At 38.4% G+C, this 27836-nt stretch overlaps 1 protein-coding gene across 4 annotated transcripts in view; it reads right to left on the bottom strand.

Annotated features, from left to right (window-relative positions):
• ESF1 (ESF1 nucleolar pre-rRNA processing protein homolog) overlaps window positions 1–27836 on the bottom strand; it is an 82225-nt gene that overhangs the window by 25864 nt on the left and 28525 nt on the right. For all 4 annotated transcript variants that reach the window (XR_014235374.1, XM_082359022.1, XM_082359023.1 and 1 more), the window contains exons 10-11: window positions 3884–4005; window positions 1296–1383 (exon numbers count right to left, since the gene is read on the bottom strand). Coding sequence is in view for 3 of the 4 variants with exons in the window: in XM_082359022.1 (XP_082215148.1) it covers window positions 1296–1383; window positions 3884–4005 (210 nt within the window). In the remaining variant the exon portion in view is untranslated. The remainder of the gene's footprint in view (window positions 1–1295; window positions 1384–3883; window positions 4006–27836) is intronic.

The raw sequence follows: 27836 nt of genomic DNA on the forward strand, positions 1-27836 counted from the left end.
AGCACTTTGGAATGAGAACAAGGAAACTATAATGCTTCGCATTTCTCTGTTATAAACTTGGTTTCCTGAAATTGGAGGATAAGGCTAAAATCCATCATCTTCTAGAAATGACTGCTCAGGTATGATAAAAAGCAGAATATGCTAAGTTTCCATTTCCCTTTCCAATTCCTAAGACTCTCACATCCTATAATAGACTTTATTCATCTTGATCTCCTTTTCACCAATAGAATGTCAGTGATAAAGGCTATAACAACCAGGAAATAATTTTGAGCAATTTTGACTTTCCTGTTGAGAACTATTCTGGCCCACTAGTCACAAGGGACAAGAAGCAGGGAAACTTCATAAAACCTTTCTCTTTACAATGCCAGCTTGGAGGTGCTCCAGGACCAAGCCTCCGGGGTTCATGTGTGTGGTATGCAGAGCAGGGGAAGGCAAAATGCATGAGAACAAATGGAAAATGCTTACAGTGGTCCTGCACTGACTTGTCCAAGTATGGCCTGAACCTTACCACATACGTTTATACACACACACATTTATACATACCAAAAAGGTAAGAATGAAAGCATTCAGGAAAGAATGACTGGTGCATGCGCAATGGAAACAAAGCTCCCTGGATATAGGAAATCAGATACCTGATAGTTTAGGGATTCAAGGAAAAAGGGGAGGAAGCTGGCTTTCAGCTACAATGAAGCTAATAATGAAGCAGAATAAATGAAAAAGGGATAAAATTAAACATAGATGCTTTTGTCTATTTGAGCCGAAAAGCTTTCATACTATGTATGAAACCGTTTCACACATGTAAATCGTGTAAAAATTAAAAAAAATTATACACATATCCACAAATATATAAACAAATTTATTCCATGCTTTCAATTCTTCATAGCCTGTGCAAAGAGAGATGTAGAATGGATGTGTTATAGAAAAGCAGTGAAAGCACTCAAAAATATAACTTCCTTTTTTTTCCTCATCCTTTTATAGTCAATCTGTCTATAAGGATATTTCCCAGAAAGGCATCTCCAGTAAACTGTTAAATGAATCATATTACCCAAAGCTTCCTATAATGAAAGTATTTCTTGTATGTACAGGGGGCATGCTGACCCCTCCTAATCCTATCAATGGTTACATCCCACGGGACAAACTTGCTTATAAGCCACTAGGGAGCTATACAAATTCTAGGAATTTTATTTTTTTAGTGAAACAAAGTGTTTATTAGAAGGAAAAAGAGTATGTGTGAATAGGCACACACAGGCGGACTTTAGATTCCAAGTGAAAACTACAAATATGGGCTGGCTTACCTATTTTTTTAGCTTCTTCGGCAAAGTATGGGTCATTCATATCAACATCAGAGGGAACTTCATCTTCACTGGCCTCTTCAGCAAGGGCCTTAAAGTTGAATATAAAAATACATACAGTTTATTATAAGGACCAAAATACATAAGCGTGAAGAAAAACCGTACTTCTTTTAAATCAAGCAGTTCAATCTAAAATTAAAGTAGTTTTTTAAATGGATCAGTTTATAAAATAACTCCTGAGTAACTCTTTTGTTTGTCCAACAAATACTTATGGAATACTTAATAAATGCAGGAACTATGTAGGGCTTTTGAGAGAAATGAAAGTTATCAGATACATGGTTTTTGTCTTTAAAAATTTTACAATCTATTAAAAGAAGTTATAGACACATAAACAGATATATATATAGTAATAGTAATAGTAATTCAAGATAGGAAGTACCAGAAGAGGCAAAAATAAAATACAGACATTCAAGGAGAAGAATACTTTTAGATGGGTGATCAGTGAAGAGAGGTGGCCTGCCTCATCTCTCACAAAACTGAGCAATGGCAGTGATTATCAATAGCTTGAAGTACTGCATTGTGGGTTATCTTATTAAAGCAATTCATCTGCGGTTATTTAAAGAAAATGATAATGAACTTCCTGTTCTCATCACCCAATTTCAACAATTACCTTGTTTTATCTATAATCCACTCATGAAAACTTTTGTGCTATTTTTAAGCACATCTGTTGGTTACATTTTCCCTAATCAAATCTGAACAGTTTACTAAATTAGTATATTTAAATTTTAAAAATCAAGTCTATAAAATACATAGAACATATGCAAACTGAGATCAGACTAACCAGATTGAGTTTATCCCCAGGAATCTAAAACATGAATCGTTTCAACAAAAACATTTAGAATGCACATTGCTAAACATCATCCTACATGCTGAAGAAGACCCACCAAGCTCTAAAGAATATTCATTTTGATATTACTATCCTTTTAAGAACAAGGGCTTCTAAGAATTTTTTCACCAAACTATTACAACCGATCCATCAGTAATATGATGTTTCTAACAAAGATTATGAAATACTTATATAGCTAACCACATATTTATTCACATTTTTTAAAACTGTTTTTTAGATCTAAATTACAGTACATCAACTATGGCGTATAAACATGTATTCATTTCTTTAGTAATAATTTCTCAATATCAAATTGAAGTCACGAAGAGGAAAAGGGGAAAAAGTATTTTTAACTTGAATTCTTGAAACTCTTCTATATGTGAAGAACCTGGGGAGATGGAAGAGATCTGCTGGAATCACCAAGTCCAGTATAGAGCTGAGTCTAGAACAAACTGGGCACTCAACCAATGTATTTTTAATATTATTGATAAAATGAGTCCAGTCTAAGCCCAATGAAGGGAAAGCGTTAAAGCAGAAGATAACCTCAAAGCACCAGATGAAAATCAAAGACAATAGCTGCTAAAGATCTCAGAAAAGAGTGACTACTTTATTGACCCCATAAAGACCCATTTGTAAGTCTTCCAATAAACTGATGGTTTAATAACTTGTGGAATTATTCCATTTAAAAGATATTTTACCGCCTGAGAGAGGCAGCATATCAATGGGGGCAGGGCTCTTACCTCATTTCCTCATTTTACTATCCATTTCCAGAAACACTGAGTATAACAGGAGTTCAAAAATCACTCAATTGCATCATTCAATTTTGTAGCTCTCTTTCAATATTGCAGCTCTTGTACCAAAAGCACAAGCTTACACCATACAGAGAGAAACAATACAGTAGCAAGAGCACTGGAGCAAGAGATCTGGATTCTGGTCTCAGATTGGCCATTAACAAGCTGTGTATCCTCAGACAAATCACTTAATTTTCTACAACTATAAAACGGTAGGGTTGGACTAAAACTAATCATTTAAGATTCCTAAAAGTTGTGAAATTCTGTGATTAGTGATACCATCTTAAGACAATAAATGCAGTGCTAGAATGCTGCATTTCATTGACAAGATAGAGTATTCTTATTGGCAAAAACCCTAAGTGGTCTCTGCTATTACTAAGGACTCTAACTCTGGAAAGATGTTATCCCTGAATGATAGGAGTCAAATCAGATTTTTCACAGACAACATATTAGCACAGAGAAAATATCCTTGATAAAGGGATCTAATGACAATATGATGTTAAAAGATCTATACAATAAAATAATATTGAAAAGTGAAAAAAGTAGCTTGAGAAATGGAAATACAAAGAAAAAATTTCATTCATGTTGAAAATTTCTCTATGTATACATCCTCAAGTAAAAATGTCTGTATGTACCTCTCTTCCTCAAAAACACAGAATAGAATCAAATTGTCTTACATCTAGAAATCAACTAAACTATGCATTTTATTTAGGTAGCAAATAAATGTAAAATATTAGAGCAAGGCAGTTAGGTTAAATGATACAGGCTTCGTGTATCATTATGCAGCCTTGCAGAAAACATTTCACCCACCGCAGTGAGTGGTCACATTATGAGATACTGGATGCCAAGCACCTGGTACCTTCTGATACTTAGTGGTTGCTCAATAATTATTCGGTCATGATTATCACTGATACCTTTTGTTTCTTTTTCAGTCTTTTTTTCTCTTTCTTCTTCTCTAAAAATTGTTCCCATGGGGTCAGTTTATCCTTTCCTTCCAATTTGTTTCTGACCATCTCTTCTGCACTTTCTTTAAGGCCTAAGAAAAAACACAGATAGGTTAGTTTAAAATGTTATGGCTTCATTCACTTAAAAATGTAATTTACCAAAAAAGGTAATTTACATATATTTACTAGAGTAACAAGATAAAATGCAACACTACAATGTCACAGAGTAATGTAGTATCAATCTATATCAAAGCTATTTCCCAATAACAAATGACAATAAACCTAACCAAACCGAAATAAACAAACCAACTCAGCAAATAAATATATGGTCAAGCCACTAAAGAAAACTCTTTTATTTAAGCTCAAAATTCATTTCTCTGTACTTAACTGAATTGTTTGAGACACTAAGAAAAATTCTGGAACAAAATCTTCTCAGGATATGACTACTAATTAATCTTGGGTAACAAAAGGTAAGTGGTCTTTAACATAATTATTTCTACTTGCTTCTTTGCCCAAGTAAAAGACTGTATTCCCTGGAAACTACAAGTGACTAACAAAAATTGATTAGTAAGGCAATCCCTGTTGAAATACCCCAGGAAGAAAGAATTCCTGTAATTTCTCCTCAAGAACTCACTCTGTGAATCCACATCTTTAAGATCAAAAGGAGTATCAAGTTCAGATTCCACCTTGTATGTTTAAGTTCTTTCAATGATGTTATTCGCTCTTGTAGTTATCTCTCAAGGTCCTTGTTCATTATATTCTGCAGTTCCTGATTCATGTGTCTAGGTGGCTTATGAAATAACTAGAGTGGGGTGAGAAGAAAGAAAAGGCCCCAAGGCTGATCTATCAGTTCATGAAGACCTCATTACTGTCAAAGTAAAGGAAATGTGACCACTGTGTTATCCCCTTTGATAATACAGATGTTTGTTTTACTTTGTAGGGTTTTGGGGAGGTCATGGTTGGGTTTGGGGAGAGGGAGTTTTAACATTTAGAGGACAAAAAATCCATTAAAAAATTAATGGAATGAATCTAGAGACAAGGTCAATCCAGATCATCTTTCCAGATACATTCTAAATTCTAAGAACGTGAAAACCATCCTAAGGATATAATAATTCCCCTTTCCCCTGATGAGTATACTGCGACTGAGAACGTTCAGCAACTTGCCTAAGAACACACAACTAGGAAGCTATACAGCTACAATTTTAACTCCTAACTGTCCTCTATACTATTACCAGATACATCTGAAATGCTGGTTTGATCTAAAATAAAGAAACTTATAGCCCACGAATAAAATCTAAAGCTTTGGGCCTCAGGTTCCTTATCTGCAAAATGAGGTTGGTCTGGATCAGAAGCATGCAACTCCCTCCTCCCGCATACACCTTTTTTCTCCTAAAAGAAAATATTTGGTAGAAGTCCAAATACACAGAACAACTAAAAGTGGTGCTTTGGGTCCTGAGCCCCAAAGAATAGCATGAAACAGCTGGAACAGATGATCTCTAAGGACCCTCTTTGGCTCTTAAGCCAAGACTTAATCTCTAAATTTCTGTAAGTTAGAAAAGTATTAAGGTATATGCATACTCAAGGTTATGTAGATTTATTTTCATGACATACTGCTGGTATGCCTGATTTATGGGATACTCTCTGATTTACGGGATGCCAAATCAGAAACACAACTCTCAATTCAAAAACGTTTCTTATAAGAAAAACACAATCACTTTACTAAACAGTTTTCAGGAGAAATGTGAACTGTATAAAACATGTCCAGATCTCTGACTGAATCAACAGATACATAGCACCTTAGGAAATGTAAACTTGGATCCTCATTTGGGAGAAAGGAGCAAATCCTGACAAAACAAGTTGAGTTCGAACAGCAAAATAAAACAATTTATATATTATGCCTGTGGGCCAGCACACAGTCCAGTCTCAAATTCTAAATGCACAGTATTGTGTTATTAAATATGATGTTTAAATAATAATCCTTAAGGTATTCTAATTTCCTCATACATTAAGATTTTATTACTCCAAAATACTAAATTAAGTAATATATTTAGAGTGTTTTTCCCCCCGCCAAAATGTATTCTCTGGTTAATTTTAATCCTTGAAACTTAAACTCTACTTCTATCTCGGCATGATGCTAAGAAAGGTGTTACTGTTTCTTTTAGGTGACTAGAACATTGGTTTAATGTGTCTCAATCTCTATGAACTACTCCACATGTGACTGGGTCTTGACATTTTTGGGGAACATGGATACCTTTAGAATTTGATAAAAACTATGGAATCTCTGGGACTTCCCTGGTGGTCCAGTGGTTAAGACTCCACGCTCCCAATGCAGGCGGCCAGGGTTTGATCCCTGGTCAGGGAACTAGATCCCGCATGCCACAACTAAGACCTGGTGCAGCCAAATAAATAAATAAATATTTTTAAAAATAATAATAATAAAATGTTAAAAAAAAAAACTATGGAATCTCTCTCTCAAACACTGTACTGGAAAAATTTGCATACAACGTTCAAAAGTTTATAGATCCTCAATACTCATTTCTATGTAAGGATCCAAATGGCCTCAGGCAAACAGCATTACCAGGGCAACAGAGGTCTAGGGGAAGACGGGAGTCCATCTCCCACTATTTCAAAACTTATCATTGACATTTGTAGGTTCTACACCAGGGTTTCTCATTTCAGTACAACTGTCATTTTGGACCAGATAATTCTTTGTTGTGAAGGACTGTGCATTATAGGATGTTAAGCAATATATCTGGCCTATCCACACTAGCTGCCAGTAGCCCCCAGTTATGAAAATAAAAAAATCTCTCCAGAATTGCCAAATGTCCTCTAAGGAGCAAAATCACCCCTAGTTGAGAACCACTGTCCTAGACAATGATTAGAAGTCATTTCTTTCCTTCCCTTTTTCCTCCCCTCCCCTTCCCTTCCCTTCCTTCATTTTTTTGTGAAGGAAGGTGCAGCGTTTATTGCAGGTGCCAAACAAGGAGTCCAGGGCAGCTAATGCTCAAAAAGCCCGAACTCCCCAATGGGTTTCAGCAAATCATTTTTAAAGGCAAGGTGAGCAAGAGGCATCCCAGGGTATGTGATCAGCTCGTGTACAATTCTCTGATTGGTTGATGGTGAGGTAACAGGGTACTGTCACAGGGATTAACATTATCTATCCTTAGGCACCAGTAGGTCTGGGGGCTATGTGCTCATGGTCATCAAATAGTTAATTTCTTCCATTTGGTGGGGGTTTTAGCATCTGTAAAACAACTCAGGAAATGTGCATTATATACTGTTATCTGGGTACTTCAGAGAGGAGCTAAAGCAGAGGACATGGGGGAGGGGTCTGTCTTGGGAAGGCCCCATAGGGTCATGCTCAGTTACAGTAGGAAAAAGATACTGAGTCAAACCTCAGTCACCATTAGTTCAAGATACCATAGGTTGTTTCTGAGGGAACCAAAAGGTGATATAGATCTGTTTCCGGACAGGTGATTGGAAACAATTCTCCCTTTCTTGTTCTTTAAGCATTAGAGGTCATTTCTGAAGAGAAGGGCTATTTCATTATTTGTATCACATAAATTATGTATTATTTTTGTTTGGTACTTGATTATAATAATGTCTTTTTTTGTTTAGAAGTTTCAACTGAGTATGCCTTTTCTTCCAACTAGAACAAAGGCAGCTGAAGTCACCTTCTTTTGTATTGCATAATATTTAGCATAGTGCCAGACACATAGTAAGTACTTAATAAGCACTTAATTGATCTGTCTTGAAGGAGGAATTCTTATTTCAAGCCAACCGTTTGATCTTTCATGTTTGGAACATAGTCTCTCCAACAGAAAATGAATCAAAACTTTAGGATCTAAATAAATGTCCTTTATCCCAAAGTGGTTCATGCATTTTTTTGTTTTTTTTTTTTAGGACCTATAGCTGTAAATAATTCATGAAATATCATTCTTGGGAAATATTTTTCTGGTATTTAGTTTGTTTACAACAATAAAGAAATAGTATCTTCAGTTAAATACAGTCTGTAATTTTTTGCCTGGCTCTCACTTATTACACCAAAATAGTAGAATGACAAACACATTGCAATGAATTAACACACCACCACGATAACTTAAAAATGCTTTGTTCTTGCTGTCATCATGAGGTCATTTAAATCTCCTGCCACGGATCACAGCTGTTTATGTTCTAAATTCTTAAAAATATGCCTATTCCAGAAGCTTCCTGGCATATGCACAAGAACATTCTTCAGACACTTTTAGCTTCATTTGAGAGCAGCCACTACGTGACTGAAAAACAACTTCATTATAAATGTCTAGTCTTGCACATTTGTTTTTTAAAAATTTAAGCATATAGTCAAGGACTGCCGAATTAGTTAAAAATAACATCAGTAACCCTACAAATAAGGAGTGAAAAACTCTTTTAAAACCAACCATGAACACAGATGACTCAATTATAACAGTAATAATTTAAGCGCAATTCATTCAGACTTATTTTGGCAGTCTGCATACACACAAAGATTCTTTTAAATATCCTTTCAAAATCCACTAAAATAAGAATATACATTTCTTCTGAACTTGCTCATTTGAAATTCTGAAAAGTCTTCAAGGGGCAGGACACGAATAACTTAAAATAACTCAACTAGGTACTATGGCTGGTTTTGTTTATAAAAACAAAATACATATTTTAAGATTTCTGATATAGGCTGAAACTGGCGCTTTTTTATGTATGTGAGAACTCAGGATCCATTGAGAATACTTACGAACACTTACGGCTCAGTCTTTATTTATGTATGTTGTATGTTTAAATGAGACCATGTTAACACTCAATCCCAAAAGTACCCTTTAAAATGTAACTAACTACCATCGCCAACTGAACTCCCAACTTGGAATTCACTCTGGGTGTAACCATGCCCTGGGAACACTAACATCAAAGGCACCCTTTCAAACTGGTCAGTTTTCTCCAATGGTGTGGGGAGGAGACATTTACTTATCCTTAAAGCATATCAGATAGCAAAACTATCAATCTTTGTAATGAGAAAGATGAAGATTTGAAGTGTTTCGACCTTGGTTCAAGATTTGTTTAGAACATTGGTTTAGAACATTTAGACTTTGGTTCATAATTCGAACTTCTGTAAATCCCTCTCTCCTAAACTCTTACAGTACCATATTCTTTTATTCTGCACTATTTATCACAGTTGCAATTTTATATTTGTGTGATTTTTTTTTAACTATTATTAATGGTTATCACCCTTACTAGGTTGCAAACTCCATGACAGTAGAGGACACGGCTTGCTTTTTTTCCCCCCACAAAGGTAACGCTATGGCTAGTGGAGGGCCAAGTACACAGCACATGCTGAATAAATGTCTGCTGAATGAATGGAAGTGCAATTGAAAGGATACATGAGTCAAATTTGTTCCCAACCTTACGGACAGGGAGCAACAATTCATGAAATTAAGAAGTAAAATAACAACTAGCCTTGGGAATAATAGTAAATAGCAAAATTCAGAGCCAACAAATGCTCCTTGTATGCACTTAATATTGTTAGAATACTGTTATATCTACTATATGGAAACAACACAGACGGCTATAATACAGATAATAAGGATAAAAGGGTAGTATAGGTAAGCTACTTAGACTGGGAATGGCTTCTCATATAGCATTTAATTCTCTTTCTCCTAAAACAGTCAATGAGGTATTCATAGAAGACACTCCCAAAGTATATACTAAATGAAGAAATGTTAATGCTTTTTGCTGTTGTTCTTTGTCTAAAAGCTGTTTCAGTGGGTAGCAACTGTTTTGTATTTGCCTTGAATTTGAGCTTATCATTCTCTAACCTCTTCTGAATCTCCTTTGACTCTCCTGTAGAATGATGTCTTCCATTTGTAAGTATATTCATCTTACTGTGAACCAAGCTGTCCTGCTTCTTAGAATCAAATGTTCTTAAAAAGTGGACTTCAAATACAAGACATTTGGGCTTCATTAGGGAGCTATTGTTTCCTGTATTTGTCGGTACTTTATTTGTATGTTTTCTTTGCCTTTCAAGTAGTTTGTGATCACAATGTACGTAATAGCAAGCTGTCCTTAATACTAAAGTAAAATTCTGGCCAAGTCTGATGAAACTATTCTGCTCTTTAATTTGTGGCAAAGAAGACTGAAGAACTACTTGTTCTATTGTTATTTTTTATACATAATGTTTATAGACAAGGCAGAAAATAAATGAAAACTTTAATGAATGGGTAAGACGTAAGGAACCGAAGGCAATTTTTTGGAATTAGTCAAAATAAGAAAGCTCAAACAGAAATGTTACACTAGCTCAGAAGTAGGGAGTTTTCGTTGGGGACATGCACTAATCTGCTCTGGTCTAGCATGGATCTTGGGTTTTAATGGGCTGTTAGCCAAGGAGGCAGGAGGCAGGAGGCAAAGTCTGGAGCCCGATCATGATGGCAGGTCCCAGAGACCACCACCATGAAGCCAGGATCCTTTAGTAGATGCTGCTCCTCCTCCAACAATTTAGAAGGGATACATGCCTGTTTGGGCTTTGGCCATGGGCAGAAGAAGGGAAGTAAAAACACATTTTCCCCCCAGAGAATTTATAACCACAAGCCCACAAATCCATGGGTTTGTGGCTAGAATTCACACTATTTGTGTGGCCCCAAACACCCTAATCCAAAAATTTGGTTTCAATAGGTCCAGGATTGGAAGTGCCCTTAGGTACCTGGCAAGTACTCTCTAAAAGAAGTATTTTTTTGACTCAGGCCTCTGAGAATTCCCATAGGTAAAGAAAGATCCAAGAACAATTAGATCACAATCAAAATTCAATATGAACCAGAGTAAGCTGAAACCAAATAAGTCAGACCTATAAAGACTATAGATTTTGGAATTATCAGATACAGAATATAAAATCAGCACATTTAAAAAAACAAAAGAAATTAAAAGATAAGATTATCAAAGGTATGAGACAGATTTAGGGAAGAAAAAAAAGTTCCAGAAATGAAAAACATAACTGAAATTATAAAGTCAACCAAGTTACACAGCAGAGGTAAAGAAAAGATTAATGAACTGAAACACAGAACTGAAGAAATTACCCAGCATGCTGCACAGATTCAAAGGTATGGAAACTATGAGTTAGATACAGAATGAGAAGGTACCACATATATCAAATGGGATTCCCAGAAGGAGAAAACAGAGAAGATGAGGAAAAGGTAATATTTTAAGAGAAAATGGCTGAGAAGTTCTCAGAATTTTAAAATGAATGGAAAGTTACTAATCTTCAGGATTCTGGGTATCCAATTAATTCTAAGCAAAAATAAAGCTACCAAGCAAAAAATTACCTACATATATCACAGTGAAACTCTAGAACACTGAAGTATTTTAAAAGCCAGGGATAAAAGAGAGCACTGTGGAATAAGGCCAACCCTTTCCTGACAGGGTTCAGAAGTGGGCCCCTGGGCCCTGGAATTAAGACAGTGTACTTTTTAGTTACACAGGCTTCCTTACCTGTAAACTCACATCAGTAGGGGTCAAGGGGAAGCCCTGAGTTCACAGTAAATTTGCCCCTCCCCAGAAAAGGATTAAGAGGTGACCAGCTAGGCGCATCCATGGCAACAGCAGATACCCTTCCCTCCCTAATCCTCAACATTCAGCCTCACCACCAAAATCTTGAACCCAGCAGGAATAATCTCTCTGTGCCTTTTATCCCTTATTCATCTTAGTCATCACCAAAAGTCCCTATTCATCAGGTTCCCCCTAATCTCCCGTGTTCTAATCCTCAGAAGTTAACTATACATCCACTCTCTCTGTCACTATCTCCCTCCCCCTTCAATTCTCTACCACTAAATTCCCTGGAATTCACAATACATCATCAGTAAAAATTACTGTATCTCAATTATTGTATCTCTGAACATTTTCTTCATCTTCTTGCTCTAACTGAAGCCTGGCTCTCCCCTGAAGATACTGCACAAGGCGGCAGCTTCAAGTGTTTGTTGGTGCTGCTGGTGGTGGTGGCAGCAGCGTTTGGTTTCTTCACAGAGCGCTCACACCAACTGGCCTAGGGAAGGGGTGGGTGTATGGGTCATTAGGGCTCTTTATCCAGTTCTAGGAAGTGTGTTACTGGTCCAGGGTTAGGCAGAGTGACTAACTGACCAATAAAACAGAGAGCCAACCAATAGATCCACACAGTTTTGAAATATTGGTACCTGACAGAGGTAACATGTCTGATTACTGGGGGAAAGGAGAGATTATTCAATAAATGGAAGAGGATAAAAAAGAGCTGCCATGTAGAAGAAGTTGAAATTGGATTCCTACCTTATATCATACCAAAAAAAAAAAAAAAAATCAACTCCTGATGAATCAAGGACTTAAAAGTCAAAAATCAGTCCCAAATGATACAAACCCATCTCCCATCAATGTTAACAAAGTTAAGAGCTTTAATGAGATATAGTTCATATACCATACAATTCACCCATTTAAAGAATAAAATTCAATGTTTTTTAGTACATTCACAGATACATGCAACCATCACCACAGTCAATTTTAGAACATTTTCTTCTTCTCAAAAAGAAACCCTATCTCTCTCCCCTGCAGGACACTCTGACACCACCCCCCCACCCTCCCACCACTAATCTATTTCTTGTCTCTATTGTCTGTTCTGCATATTTCATACAAAATATGTGGCATTTTGTGACTGGCTTCTTTCACTTAGCATAATACTTTCAAGGTTCATCCACTTTATAGCATATATCAGTACTTCATTCCTTTTTATGCACCCAGACGTTTCAGAAATACTTATAAATTAGATGAAAATATACACAACGGAAGGCAAAGGAGTGAATACTGAAATCTGGATGATGGTTATTCTTAGGTATGGGGAAGCAGGAGAGATCAGATGGATAAATTTAAGTTGTTGCACAATTCTAGCTTTTATAGTGGGTTCACTTTTTACTAAAAATAAATAAATAAAAGACGGTCACGCTGAACCAATGATGAAAGAGTATCTTAATCCAGAGATTATAATGAATATACTTATGTGAACTAGAGGTACATAAGAATAAAAGGACAAGTTTAATAAACTTGACTATACCATTTTTGTTCTTCAAAAGACACTCTGAAGAGAGTAAAAAGGAAAATCACAAACTAGGAAAAGCTATGTGCAAAATGTATGGTTGATAAAAGACAAGCCCAAAATATAGGAAGAACTCCAAGTAGAGGAAGAACTCCTATGAATCACTAAAACACAGACAAAGAACACTACATAAAAAATGGTCAAAAGACGTGAATAGGTATTTCACAGATAAGAAAGCAGGAAAAAAAATATTCTTTTCATTAGTAATTAGGCAAATGCCTGAGCAGTTCTTTAAAAACATTAAGTTAGGTCATATCACTTCCATTTCCCATTGCATTTCAAGTAAAAGTTAATAAAGTCCATCCAGAGGTCTACAAAACCCTTTGTGACTTGGCCACCTCTCTGCCCTCACCTTTTATTACTGTCCACTCCCTGGCTCATTCTGCCTCATTATTCCTGAACAAATCAGATATGCTTTCCCCTCAGGGCTTTTGCATTTATTGCTTCCTCTGCCTGAAATGTTCTTTCCCAGGATAACACACAGGGTGCAATGTCTTTCCCATTAGCTCTTTGTACAAATGTCATTTTCTCAATGAAGCCTTCCCTTACTGCCCTTTTTAAATGGCTACCCACTCCCACCCATGAACTTCCGTTCCCCATCCAGGTTTTATCCTTTTGTTTCTATAGCCCTTAATCATCATCTGATTATTTTACCTATTTATTTGTTTACCAATTCCCTTCATCCCCTCTCCCCCAGTGCACACACACTAAAATGTAGGACCCCACAAAGGCCTGGATCTTTGTCTGTTTTGTTCAGTGCTATCAGAGAAGAGTCTGGCACACAGAGCAGGAACTCAACAAATATTTGAAAGTGATACACAAATTGAAACCATAATGAGATACCATTACTTACATACTCAATTGGCAAAAAATCACCTGACAATATAAATTAATGGTGAGGATAAAGAGCTATGGGAACTCACACTAATGGTTAGAGTAAAATGGTACAAGCACCTGGGAAAACAATTTGGCATGACCTAGTTAAGGTAATTGTGAGCACGCTGTACAACCAAGAAATTCTACACATATCCAAGAAATTCAATATATACCTAAGGTGACAAGTCCAAGAATATTCACAAAGACATTGTTTATAATAGCAAAATACCACAATAACCGGCAACAGAACAGATATATTATGATATATCTATAATGGAATTCTATGTAACAGTGAAAATTAACAGACCATGTCTTCACATATGGATTATGAATAACTCTCAAAAATAGAACGTTAACAGCAAAAAGCAACTGACAGAAGAATACACAGAGGACGCTTTTATAAACTTCAAAATTAACAAAACTAAATATAGGCTGTTTAGGGATACATGCATAGGTGGTAAAACTATTGTATAGAAAAGGGGGATGATTAATATGGAATGCAGTTTCATAGTTTCTTCTGATAGAGAAAGGAAGAGGGTGTAACAGAGGAGTCTCACAGGCGACCGCATACGTTGGTAATGTTCTTTCTTAAGCTGGGTACACAGGTGTTCATTTTATTCTTTTCCTTTAAACTGTATACACAGTGTTTACCTTTTGTATCTATGCTCTACTTTCCCACAGTAAAGTTGTTTAAAAAAAAAAAGGGTAGTAAATGTTCAGTCTTTGACAACTGTGTGCTAAACTAGGTTTCACTGCCTTTTGTCATTTAATCCCCATCAAAACAGTAGGTACCTAAACTCAGACCTTCTGACACAAGCCCTCTACGCTCTTTCCATGATCGCAGTAAACTACTAATGCTATCCCAAACTTCATTATAAGAAGGTCCCGATCTATACACTGTTTTTGGAAAATCCACCTGTAAATTGATGGCTTGAAACTTAGGGGTGTCTAATTGTTTTCCTCCCTGGGAGAGGTTCTAACTACAGAAGCTATTAACATAAGGGCATTTTGAGGCTGCAGTACAACCGAAATGTCATTTCTAAATTAATTAAACAAAAAAATCTTTCTTTAATAAAAATGAAATGAAAAGCACTTCAACCTCCCTAGCATTTCAATATTTAACGACCTTTTAAGCTAGATTTTTCTTGCTGCAATCTAAGTATTTTCTTCCACATATACTGGGCTGAGTTTATATAAGTAAACTGTAATTCTGACTACGGCTAAAAAGACTTCCCAAATAACTATTAGGAAAGCAGTGTCTTCCCAACCTTTTTCCTATTATGACATATAAAAAATAATGCTTGCACAGCACACTGGAGTAAATGGAGGAGGCTACCAGAGAAGGAAACGAAACTGGGGGCTCTGGTTGATCTAAAGGCTAAAGGGATCAATACCTGGGCAAATCTGTAATCCACAGGTGGTGCGCTGGTTGGGGATCTCTGAAGTAGAGTACCATTTAAGGTTTACTCCTTTTCTAGTATTTGTAATTAACTCAGAGTTTATTTCATTGGCAGTGTCCTCCACTGCAACACTGAAAAAGTTACAGAATGAGAATTAACAGAGAATGAAAGTAACACTGAAAATTAGGACTTCAATATATCCATGGCTTGTTTTATAAGCTAGCACTGTTTCTATTCTTAGGGATTCTCTGTTGACAGAAATCTACTAAAGTAATCTATGATGAGTCAAGCATTCTTTGGGTCCAAAGATATCAGAATCTTGGAATACCAACTAACAACACGTATGCCTAGAAGCCTGCAGTGTTCAACAGCAAATACGCAAAGCTTTCCGTTGGCTTTTTTTTTTTTTTAAAAACCTTCAGAGCAGCTTATTAATCAGAAGACAGGCTTCTTAGACATTGTCACACATGTGATCCTGGTTGTAGACCAAACTGTTCCCACACCCTGAGAAGTCTGCTTCTGGCTCGAAATTATGAATCCAAATAAATTACTTTAAAAATATTTTTTTTTTTTTTTTAAGAGAAGAAACTTTTTTTTTTTTTTTTAATTTATGGCTGTGTTGGGTCTTCATTTCTGTGCGAGGGCTTTCTCTAGCTGTGGCAAGTGGGGGCCACTCTTCATCACGGTGCGCGGGCCTCTCACCATCGCGGCCTCTCTTGTTGTGGAGCACAGGCTCCAGACGCGCAGGCTCAGTAATTGTGGCTCACGGGCCTAGTTGCTCCGCTGCATGTGGGATCTTCCCAGACCAGGGCTCGAACCCGTGTCCCCTGCATTGGCAGGTGGACTCTCAACCACTGCGCCACCAGGGAAGCCCTAAAAATATTTTTAAATCTCTCTATGCTTCCACAGAAAGAAGCAGCAACGGAAACCTAAAATGAAATACACTTTATGACAATCTAAGGTGACAATGCTTAGGAAAAGCTTGGTGAAGTCCAAGGCAGACAGATATCCCTAATTTACGCAAGCCAATTCTTAGAGAAGCATATGCCTTCGAAATGCATGTTTCAATTTACCACTGAGGCGTATCATTCCAAACACCAAGGGAACCCGCCCAAGTCAAATTATTGGCACTCATCTTTTGACATACATAGGATCAGATTTTCAAGTTTATGCCAAATAATTTTACAGATAAAAGTTTTCCATTTCACTGAATGAGTAGATTGAGCTAAGGCTATCTCTTGATAGCTCATTTGATGAGAACTATCCCCACCCTCAATGAAAACTATCATGAGAGGGAGGAAAGTACTTGTACGCTCTCTTCCCCTAGTAGATTACATCAGGCAAACAGTGTCACTGTGTACTGAAAATAATACAGAGCCCCTCCCACAAGATACCTGCAGATTCAACCTGCTTAGCTACCAGTTCAAGCTACAATATTTTTACCAGCTTTACCTTGGACCTCAAAGTTTTAAATTATCATTGCATTATAGTCAGTGAGCAGTTGTCTACAATGGTCTAACCAAAAGGGCACTGAGAAAGGCTGGCAAATCTTTCAGAGCGCAGGAACATGGCATATGGTCCCAAAGTGGGATTAAGTTTTATATCAAACCAAAGATCTATAGAAAGTACTTATGCCCTTTCCTTTATGTGGCTTCAAACCTTGAGCCAACTGTAGAAACTAGATTTGATTTTGTGTATTTTATCAGCATTTCTGAGGAGCCTTCATAAATTAAAAAATAAGAAGCTCCTTAGTTAGCACCATGAATTAACAGAACTGTTTCAAGATAAATGATAAGAGGTATGAAGATGTTCTACTCGTAGGAATTTATCCCTAAGAAAATTCAATATAAGGTTATTATGTCCTCCATAATAGCGAAACATTAGAAAGATCCTAAAACATAAATTAGATACACAATGGAATGTGATGCAGGCATTATGATTAAAAGATTATTTAGAAATATGTAAAAATAAGTGTGAGAAATGAAACAAAAAAGGAGAATGCAAAATGGGAGTATAATCAACTACATGTGCCTGTAGAAGATAATGGATAAAAATGAATGTGTAATAGCTAAAACATGGAAGCAACCCAAGTGTCCATCAATGGATGAACTGGATAAGCAAAATGCGGCATATATACATATATATACACACATACATACCATGGAATATTACTCAGCCTTAAGAAGGATGCTACAACATGGATGAACCTTGAGGACATTCTGCTAACTGAAATAAGTCAGTGACAAAAAGACAAATACTGGAGGAGGAGAGAAGATGGCAGAAGAGTAAGACGTGGAGATCACCTTCCTTCCCACAGATACAGTAGGAATACATCTACACATGGAACTGCTCCTACAGAACACCCACTGAACGCTGGCAGAAAACGTCAGACCTCCCAAAAGGCAAGAAACTCCCCCCGTACTTGGGTAGGGCAAAAGAAAAAAGAAATAACAGAGACAAAAGAATAGGGACGGCACCTGCACCAGTGGGAGGGAGCTGTGAAGGAGGAAAGATTTCCACGCACTAGGAAGCCCCTTCGCGGGCAGAGACTGCGGGTGGCAGAGGGGGGAAGCTTCGGAGCCACAGAGGAGAGCGCAGCCACAGGGGTGCGGAGGGCAAAGCGGAGAGATTCCCGCACGGAGGATCAGTGCCGACCAGCACTCACCAGCCCGAGAGGCTTGTCTGCTCCCCTGCCGGGGCGGGCGGGGCTGGGAGCTGAGGCTCGGGCTTCGGGTCGGATTGCAGGGAGAGGACTGGGGTTGGCGGTGTGAACACAGCCTGAAGGGGTTAGTGCACCACAGCTAGCCAGGAGGGAGTCCGGGAAAAAGTCTGCAGCTGCCGAAGAGGCAAGAGACTTTTTCTTCCCTCTTTGTTTCCTGGTGCGCGAGGAGAGGGGATTCAGAGCGCCGCCTAAACGAACTTCAGAGACTGGCGTGAGCTGCGGCTATCAGCGCGGGTCCCACAGCAACAGGGGCGCAGAGGAAAAAACGGAGAGATTCCCGCACAGAGGCTCGGCGCCGAGCAGCGCTCAGCAGCCCGAGAGGCTTGTCTGCTCACCCGCCGGGGCGGGCGGGGCTGGGAGCTGAGGCTCAGCTTGGGTCGGATCGCAGGGAGAGGACTGGGGTTGGCGGCGTGAACACAGCCTGAAGGAGTTAGCGCACCACAGCTGGCTGGGAGGGAGACCGGGAAAAAGTCTGCAGCTGCCGAAGAGGCAAGAGACTTTTTCTTGCCTCTTTGTTTCACGGCGCGCAAGGAGAGGGGATTCAGAGCGCCGCCTAAACGAACTCCAGAGACTGGCACGAGCCGCGGTTGTCAGCGCGGACCCCAGAGACGGGAGTGAGACGCTGGGGCTGCTGCTGCTGCCTCCAAAAATCCTGTGTGCGAGCACAGGTCACTCTCCACACCGCCCCTCCCGGGAGCCTGTGCAGCCCGCCACTGCCAGGGTCCCGTGATCCAGGGACTACTTCACAGGGAGAACGCACTGCGCGCCTCAGGCTGGTGCAACGTCACGCCGGCCTCTGACGCCTCAGGCTCGCCCCACCTCCTCTGTACCCCTCCCTCCCCGCGGCCTGGGTGAGCCAGAGCCCCCAAAGCAGCTGCTCCTTTAACCCTGTCCTGTCTGGGCGGGGAACAGACGCCCTCAGGCGACCTACATGCAGAGGCGGGTCCAAATCCAAAGCTGATCTCCAGGAGCTGTGTGAACAGAGAAGAGAAGGGGAAATCTCTCCCAGCAGCCTCAGAAGCAGCGGATTAAAACTCCACAAACAACTGGATGTGCCTGCATCTGTTGAATACCTGAATAGACAACGAATCATCCCAAATTCAGGAGGTGGCCTTTGGGAGCAGGATATATTAATTTTTCCCCTTTTCCTTTTTTTGTGAGTGTATATGTATATGCTTCTGGGTGAGATTTTGTCTGTATAGCTTTGCTTTATAATAGCTTTATTTTACTTCACTATATTATAGCCTCTTTCTTTCTTTCTTTCTATTTTTTCTCCCTTTTACTCTGAGCCGTGTGGACGAAAGGCTCTTGGTGCTCCAGCCAGGCATCAGGGCCGTGCCTCTGAGGTGGGAGAGCCAACTTCAGGACACTGGTCCACAAGAGACCTCCCAGCTCCACGTAATACCAAACGGCAAAAATCTCTCAGAGATCTCCATCTCAACATCAAGACCCAGCTTCACTCAACGACCAGCAAGCTACAGTGCTGGACACCCTATGCCAAACAACTAGCAAGACAGGAACACAGCCCCATCCATTAGCAGAGAGGCTGCCTAAAATCATAATAAGGCCACAGACACCCCAAAATACACCACCAGACGTGGACGTGCCCACCAGAAAGACAAGATGCAGCCTCATCCACCAGAACTCAGGCACTAGTCCCCTCCACCAGGAAGCCTACACAACCCACTGAACCAACCTTAGCCACTGGGGACAGATACCAAAAACAATGGGAACTACGAACCTGCAGCCTGTGAAAAGGAGACCCCAAACACAGTAAGATAAGCAAAATGAGACAACAGAAAAACACACAGCAGATGAAGGAGCAGGGTCAAAACACACCAGACCTAACAAATGAAGAGGAAATAGGTAGTCTACCTGAAAAAGAATTCAGAATAATGATAGTAAGGATGATCCAAAATCTTGGAAATAGAATAGACAAAATGCAAAAAACATTTAACAAGGACGTAGAAGAACTAAAGAGGAACCAAGCAATGATGAAAAACACAATAAATGAAATTAAAAATACTCTAGATGGGATCAATAGCAGAATAACTGAGGCAGAAGAAAGGATAAGTGACCTGGAAGATAAAATGGTGGAAATAACTACTGCAGAGCAGGATAAAGAAAAAAGAATGAAAAGAACTGAGGACAGTCTCAGAGACCTCTGGGACAACATTAAACGCACCAACATTCGAATTATAGGGGTCCCAGAAGAAGAAGAGAAAAAGAAAGGGACTGAGAAAATATTTGAAGAGATTATAGTTGAAAACTTCCCTAATATGGGAAAGGAAATAGTTAATCAACTCCTGGAAGCACAGAGAGTCCCATACAGGATAAACCCAAGGAGAAACACGCCAAGACACATATTAATCAAACTGTCAAAAATTAAATATAAGGAAAACATATTAAAGGCAGCAAGGGAAAAACAACAAATAACACACAAGGGAATCCCCATAAGGTTAACAGCTGATCTTTCAGCAGAAACTCTGCAAGCCAGAAGGGAGTGGCAGGATATACTTAAAGTGATGAAGGAGAAAAACCTACAACCAAGATTACTCTACCCAGCAAGGATCTCATTCAGATGTGATGGAGAAATTAAAACCATTACAGACAAGCAAAAGCTGAGAGAGTTCAGCACCACCAAACCAGCTTTACAACAAATGCTAAAGGAACTTCTCTGGGCAAGAAACACAAGAGAAGGAAAACACCTACAATAACAAACCCAAAACATTTAAGAAAATGGGAATAGGAACATACATATCGATAATTACCTTGAATGTAAATGGATTAAATGCTCCCACCAAAAGACACAGGCTGGCTGAATGGATACAAAAACAAGACCCATATATATGCTGTCTACAAGAGACCCACTTCAGACCTAGAGACACATACAGACTGAAAGTGAGGGGATGGAAAAAGATATTCCATGCAAATGGAAATCAAAAGAAAGCTGGAGTAGCAATTCTCATATCAGACAAAATAGACTTTAAAATAAAGACTATTACAAGAGACAAAGAAGGACACTATATAATGATCAAGGGATCGATCCAAGAGGAAGGTATAACAATTGTAAATATTTATGCACCCAACATAGAAGCACCTCAATACATAAGGCAAATACTAACAGCCATAAAAGGGGAAATTGACAGCAACACAATCATAGTAGGGGACTTTAACACCCCACTTTCACCAATGGACAGATCACCCAAAATGAAAATAAATAAGGAAACACAAGCTTTAAATGATACATTAAACAAGATGGACTTAATTGATATTTATAGAACATTCCACCCAAAAACAACAGAATACACATTTTTCTCAAGTGCTCATGGAACATTCTCCAGGATAGATCATATCTTGGGTCACAAATCAAGCCTTGGTAAATTTAAGAAAATTGATATCGTATCAAGTATCTTTTCCGACCACAACGCTATGAGACTAGATATCAATTACAGGAAAAGATCTGTAAAAAATACAAACACATGGAGGCTACACAATACACTACTTAATAACGAAGTGATCACTGAAGAAATCAAAGGGGAAATCAAAAAATACCTAGAAACAAATGACAATGGAGATACGATGACCCAAAACCTATGGGACGCAGCAAAAGCAGTGCTAAGAGGGAAGTTTATAGCAATACAAGCCTACCTCAAGAAACAGGAAACATCTCGAATAAACAACCTAACCTTGCACCTAAAGCAATTAGAGAAAGAAGAACAAAAAAACCCCAAAGCCAGCAGAAGGAAAGAAATCATAAAGATTAGGTCAGAAATAAATGAAAAAGAAATGAAGGAAACAATAGCAAAAATCAATGAAACTAAAAGCTGGTTCTTTGAGAAGATAAACAAAATTGATAAACCATTAGCCAGACTCATCAAGAGAAAAAGGGAGAAGACTCAAATCAATAGAATTAGAAATGAAAAAGGAGAAGTAACCACTGACACTGCAGAAATACAAAAGATCATGAGAGATTACTACAAGCAACTCTATGCCAATAAAATGGACAACCTGGAAGAAATGGACAGATTCTTAGAAATGTACAAACTGCCGAGACTGAACCAGGAAGAAATAGAAAATATGAACAGACCAATCACAAGCACTGAAATTGAAACTGTGATTAAAAACCTTCCCACAAACAAAAGCCCAGGACCAGATGGCTTCACAGGCGAATTCTATCAAACATTTAGAGAAGAGCTAACACCAATCCTTCTCAAACTCTTCCAAAATATTGCAGAGGGAGGAACACTCCCAAACTCATTCTACGAGGCCACCATCACCCTGATACCAAAACCAGACAAAGATGTCACAAAGAAAGAAAACTACAGGCCAATATCACTGATGAACATAGATGCAAAAATCCTCAACAAAATACTAGCAAACAGAATCCAACAGCACATTAAAAGGATCATACACCATGATCAAGTGGGGTTTATCCCAGGAATGCAAGGATTCTTCAACATACGCAAATCAATCAATGTGATACACCATATTAACAAATTGAAGGAGAAAAACCATATGATCATCTCAATAGATGCAGAGAAAGCTTTCGACAAAATTCAACACCCATTTATGATAAAAGCCCTGCAGAAAGTAGGCATAGAGGGAACTTTCCTCAACATAATAAAGGCCATATATGACAAACCCACAGCCAACATTGTCCTCAATGGTGAAAAACTGAAACCATTTCCACTAAGATCAGGAACAAGACAAGGTTGCCCACTCTCACCACTATTATTCAACATAGTTTTGGAAGTGTTAGCCACAGCAATCAGAGAAGACAAAGAAATAAAAGGAATCCAAATTGGAAAAGAAGAAGTAAAGCTGTCACTGTTTGCAGATGACATGATACTATACATAGAGAATCCTAAAGATGCTACCAGAAAACTCCTAGAGCTAATCAATGAATTTGGTAAAGTAGCAGGATACAAAATTAATGCACAGAAATCTCTTGCATTTCTATACACTAATGACGAAAAATCTGAAAGTGAAATTAAGAAAACACTCCCGTTTACCATTGCAACAAAAAGAATAAAATATCTAGGAATAAACCTACCTAAGGAGACAAAAGACCTGTATGCAGAAAATTATAAGACACTGATGAAAGAAATTAAAGATGATACAAATAGATGGAGAGATATACCATGTTCCTGGATTGGAAGAATCAACATTGTGAAAATGACTCTATACCCAAAGCAATCTACAGATTCAATGCAATCCCTATCAAACTACCACTGGCATTTTTCACAGAACTAGAACAAAAAATTTCACAATTTGTATGGAAACACAAAAGACCCCGAATAGCCAAAGCAATCTTGAGAACGAAAAATGGAGCTGGGGGAATCAGGCTCCCTGACTTCAGACTATATTACAAAGCTTCAGTAATCAAGACAGTTTGGTACTGGCACAAAAACAGAAATATAGATCAATGAAACAGGATAGAAAGCCCAGAGATAAACCCACACACATATGGTCACCTTATCTTTGATAAAGGAGGCAAGCATATACAGTGGAGAAAAGACAGCCTCTTCAATAAGTGGTGCTGGGAAAATTGGACAGATACATGTAGAAGTATGAAATTAGAACACTCCCTGACACCATGCACAAAAATAAACTCAAAATGGATTAAAGACCTAAGTGTAAGGGCAGACACTATCAAACTCTTAGAGGAAAACATAGGCAGAACACTCTATGACATACATCACAGCAAGATTCTTTTTGACCCAGCTCCCAGAGAAATGGAAATAAGAACACAAATAAACAAATGGGACCTAATGAAACTTAAAAGCTTTTGCACAGCAAAGGAAACCATAAACAAGACCAAAAGACAACCCTCAGAATGGGAGAAAATATTTGCAAATGAAGCAACTGACAAAGGATTAATCTCCAAGATTTACAAGCAGCTCATGCAGCTCAATAACAAAAAAACGAACAATCCAATCCAAAAATGGGCAGAAGACCTAAATAGACATTTCTCCAAAGAAGATATACAGATGGCCTACAGACACATGAAAGAATGCTCAACATCATTAATCATTAGAGAAATGCAAATCAAAACTACAATGAGATATCATCTCACACCAGTCAGAATGGCCATCATCAAAAAATCTAGAAACAATAAATGCTGGAGAGGGTGTGGAGGAAAGGGAACACTCTTGCACTGTTGGTGGGAATGTAAATTGATACAGCCACTATGGAGAACAGTATGGAGGTTCCTTAAAAAACTACAAATAGAACTACCATACGACCCAGCAATCCCACTACTGGGCATATACCCTGAGAAAACCATAGGTCAAAAAGAGTCATGTACCAAAATGTTCATTGCAGCTCTATTTACAATAGCCAGGACATGGAAGCAACCTAAATGTCCATCGACAGATGAATGGATAAAGAAGATGTGGCACATATATACAATGGAATATTACTCAGCCATCAAAAGAAATGAAATGGAGGTATTTGTAATGAGGTGGATGGAGTTAGAGTCTGTCATACAGAGTGAAGTAAGTCAGAAAGAGAAAAACAAATACAGTATGCTAACACATATATACGGAATCTAAGGAAAAAAAAAAAAAAAAGGCCATGAAGAACCTAGTGGCAAGACAGGAATAAAGACACAGACCTACTAGAGAATGGACTTGAGGATATGGGGAGGGGGTGGGGTGAGATGTGACAGGGTAAGAGAGTGTCATGGACATATATACACTACCAAATGTAAAATAGATAACTAGTGGGAAGCAGCCGCATAGCACAGGGAGATCAGCTCGGTGCTTTGTGACCACCTAGAGGGGTGGGATGGGGAGGGTGGGAGGCAGGGAGATGCAAGAGGGAAGAGAAATGGGAACATATTGTATATGTATAACTGATTCACTTTGTTATAAAGCAGAAGCTAACACACCATTGTAAGGCAATTATACTTCAATAAAGATGTTTAAAAAAAAAAAAAAAAAAAAAAGACAAATACTGTATGATTCCATTTATATGAGATACTTAGAGTAGCCAAAATCAGAGAGACAGAAAGTAGAATGGTGGTTGCCAGGGGCTGGGGGAGGGGCAATGAAGAGTTGTTTAATGGATATAGAGATTCAGTTTTATAAAGATGAAAATGCATATGGAGATGGATGGTCGTGATGGCTGCACAATAGTATGAATGTTCTTAATACCACTTAACTACACACTTGAACATAGTTAAGATGGTAAAGTTTATGTTACGTATATTTTATCACAAAAAAATTGGGAAAAAAACCAAATGTGTTAAAGTAGTATAAGGTTATATGACTTTTCAATCTTAGAAAAAAAAGAACAGCAATAATGAAACTGCTGAAAGTAGTCTGAGTGAATTCTGTCAAAATAACACATGGAACATGTGTGTGAAAAATGACAGTGTGCTAGCCAGGCAGTCAGTATATAGAATGATGACGTGGGACAACCTCAAATAGAATAGGCAAAAGCTCTGCTTTAAAGACCAAAGAATTCACAACTTCAAACAAATCACCATAGCTGTGGGCTGTGGGAAAACAATACATGAAACATGCTCTCTGTTCTTGAACCGACTCTGGGCAGATTGTAAATCTAAGGCAAAGTCAAAAAAAGTACTACTGTCTGGAAATAGTAGCTACAGATGCAAACAGTACAACTGACATGACACACAGGCAGAGAGGGAAAGGCCCACATTAAGAGAATCAGCCTAGATGCTGGCAACCAGAAGCACTTATTGATTTACGTATTTAATTGGGATCCTAAAACAGCAGACCAATTAACCTAAAACTTCAAAAGGTATGGGAATTTTTAGCACTTTCTGAAACTACTACTATTATAAAAATATCTTCAGTTTTGCTTTAGATCTTTTTTTTAAAAGCTTCTTGGAAAACTTAAAATAAAATTAAATTTTAATACTAACAGAAAATTATTGTTAAAATAATCCAGGAAATTCTGAGAAATTTACTGGCAACTCTATGGAGAAAATGTGCTACCACTGTTTTTAGATAACCCTAGCTGCTTCTCATTTTTATTACATATTCCACAAATGATTTAATTTTTCTTTTTTTTGGGGGGGGGGGCACAGTAAAAGTTTCAGCTTATTACCATACAAGGCCCTTATAGTCAACCTGTTAACTGGATGATTTAAGGAAGGAATGGACACCTAAGTTTTAAAATTCAAGCTATGTACTAGCTGTGTACAAGTTATGATAGTGCACTGCAAACTGGTTTCCTCTCCATCACCAAAACATGAAGCAAACTGCAAATTCTTTTTAGCTTATTTTAGTTTTCCATTTAATGCTCTCCTCTACACTGAACTCAAAATTTTAAACATCTGGTTATTTTAAAAGTTCTGACCAAAAAAACAGTTTTGCGACTATATTTCAAATAATGGATACACTGGCAATAAATGGAAATAAGAGATATAGCCAAAAGTAAATAGTGAACAGGTCTTAAGATGTCTGAAAATTAAAATGTTTGAAACCGGGCTGCCTAGCAAAATGAATGCCCAACTGATTCAAAACATTTTATTTCTAAATAAAGAATGAATAACACAATAGCCACAGATACAGGTCATTAATGTCTCTGTGTTTAAGCTTCCCATTGGGTCACTGAATAGAGAAACGGAGATGGAATAAAGATGGGGAAAAAGGAAGTACAAAGGATAAAGAACAGATACCAGAATCAAACAGAACCACAGTTGTGAAGCGTGGAGGAAAGAGTAAGTAGAGGGAGGAGGAGCTGCGACCCCACCTCTCACCTCCATGCGTGGGCGTCAAGAAGGACTCCTCTCGCGGGATGAGACAGCAAGGAGTCCTTCCTTCTTCTCTGCCTTCCATGTCTCCTTCAAAAGACTAAGAATCCCACAGCTCTGGGCGTTCCCGACAAGATCTGCCCAGACACTGACAGTCTCACCACTAGTACAGCTTTAAGAGGTCAGTATTCATCTCATTATATCCTTTATCTCTATTTAATTCTGTCATCACAAGAAGTCCACAACTTCCAAATCATCCCTTCTCCTAAAAATATGCTGAATATTCCCATTCCCACCCTTCCCCCAAAAGAACATTTCTGCACCTTAGTCCATCATAATCAGTCATTAATAGTTATTAACAAAATCCTCTTTATTCATTCCCTTGCTAATTTGAGTCTCACTGAAACCTGGTTCTTCTCTGAGGACACTGTTTCTCCTGCAGCTCTTCTAGGTGGTGAATTTTTCTCTCCCACACTCTGTCCATCTTGCTACTCACTGCCAACTCCAGTCCACTGGCTGGTCTTCCTCCTAAAGTCCCCAACTTTTAGTAACATGTTATCAGACTACACAGCCTACTCCCCCGTTACTGCAGAGATCTAATGACTGTAGTCACACCCCTCACTTCTTGAAGAGCTAAGCTTTGGCTCACTGCCACTCTCTGCAATTCTAGCCCTGTCACAATTCTTGGTGATTCCAATATCCACACGGATGACTGTTCCAACACCCTGTGCCTCACAGTTCACTGACTGTTATTCCATACTCCCTGTAATCTCAGAAACTCCCCCCATAACTAGAACTGTCATTATCAAAACTGCAAACCCACCATAATCTTAATTTCAAGTATCCTACTCCTCAACCACTAGCCCCAATCCTTCCATTTTATTCTCTCTAGTACCCCAAGGCTAACAATTCTTTTGTCTCACAGGGACCTACAGTCCATCAATCCTCTCACCTTTCCCCCATCCGTCACCCCCAATATACCCTCATTACCCTCCTAACCCAACATAGATACTATGGTCCATCATTACAATCACCCCCTCCCCCCCTCATCCCTACTCTCAGCTGATGACTTTACTTCCCATTTC

This window comes from Balaenoptera borealis, assembly GCF_965194805.1.
Source record: "Balaenoptera borealis genome assembly, chromosome: 16".
Taxonomy (NCBI): Eukaryota; Metazoa; Chordata; class Mammalia; order Artiodactyla; family Balaenopteridae; genus Balaenoptera; species Balaenoptera borealis.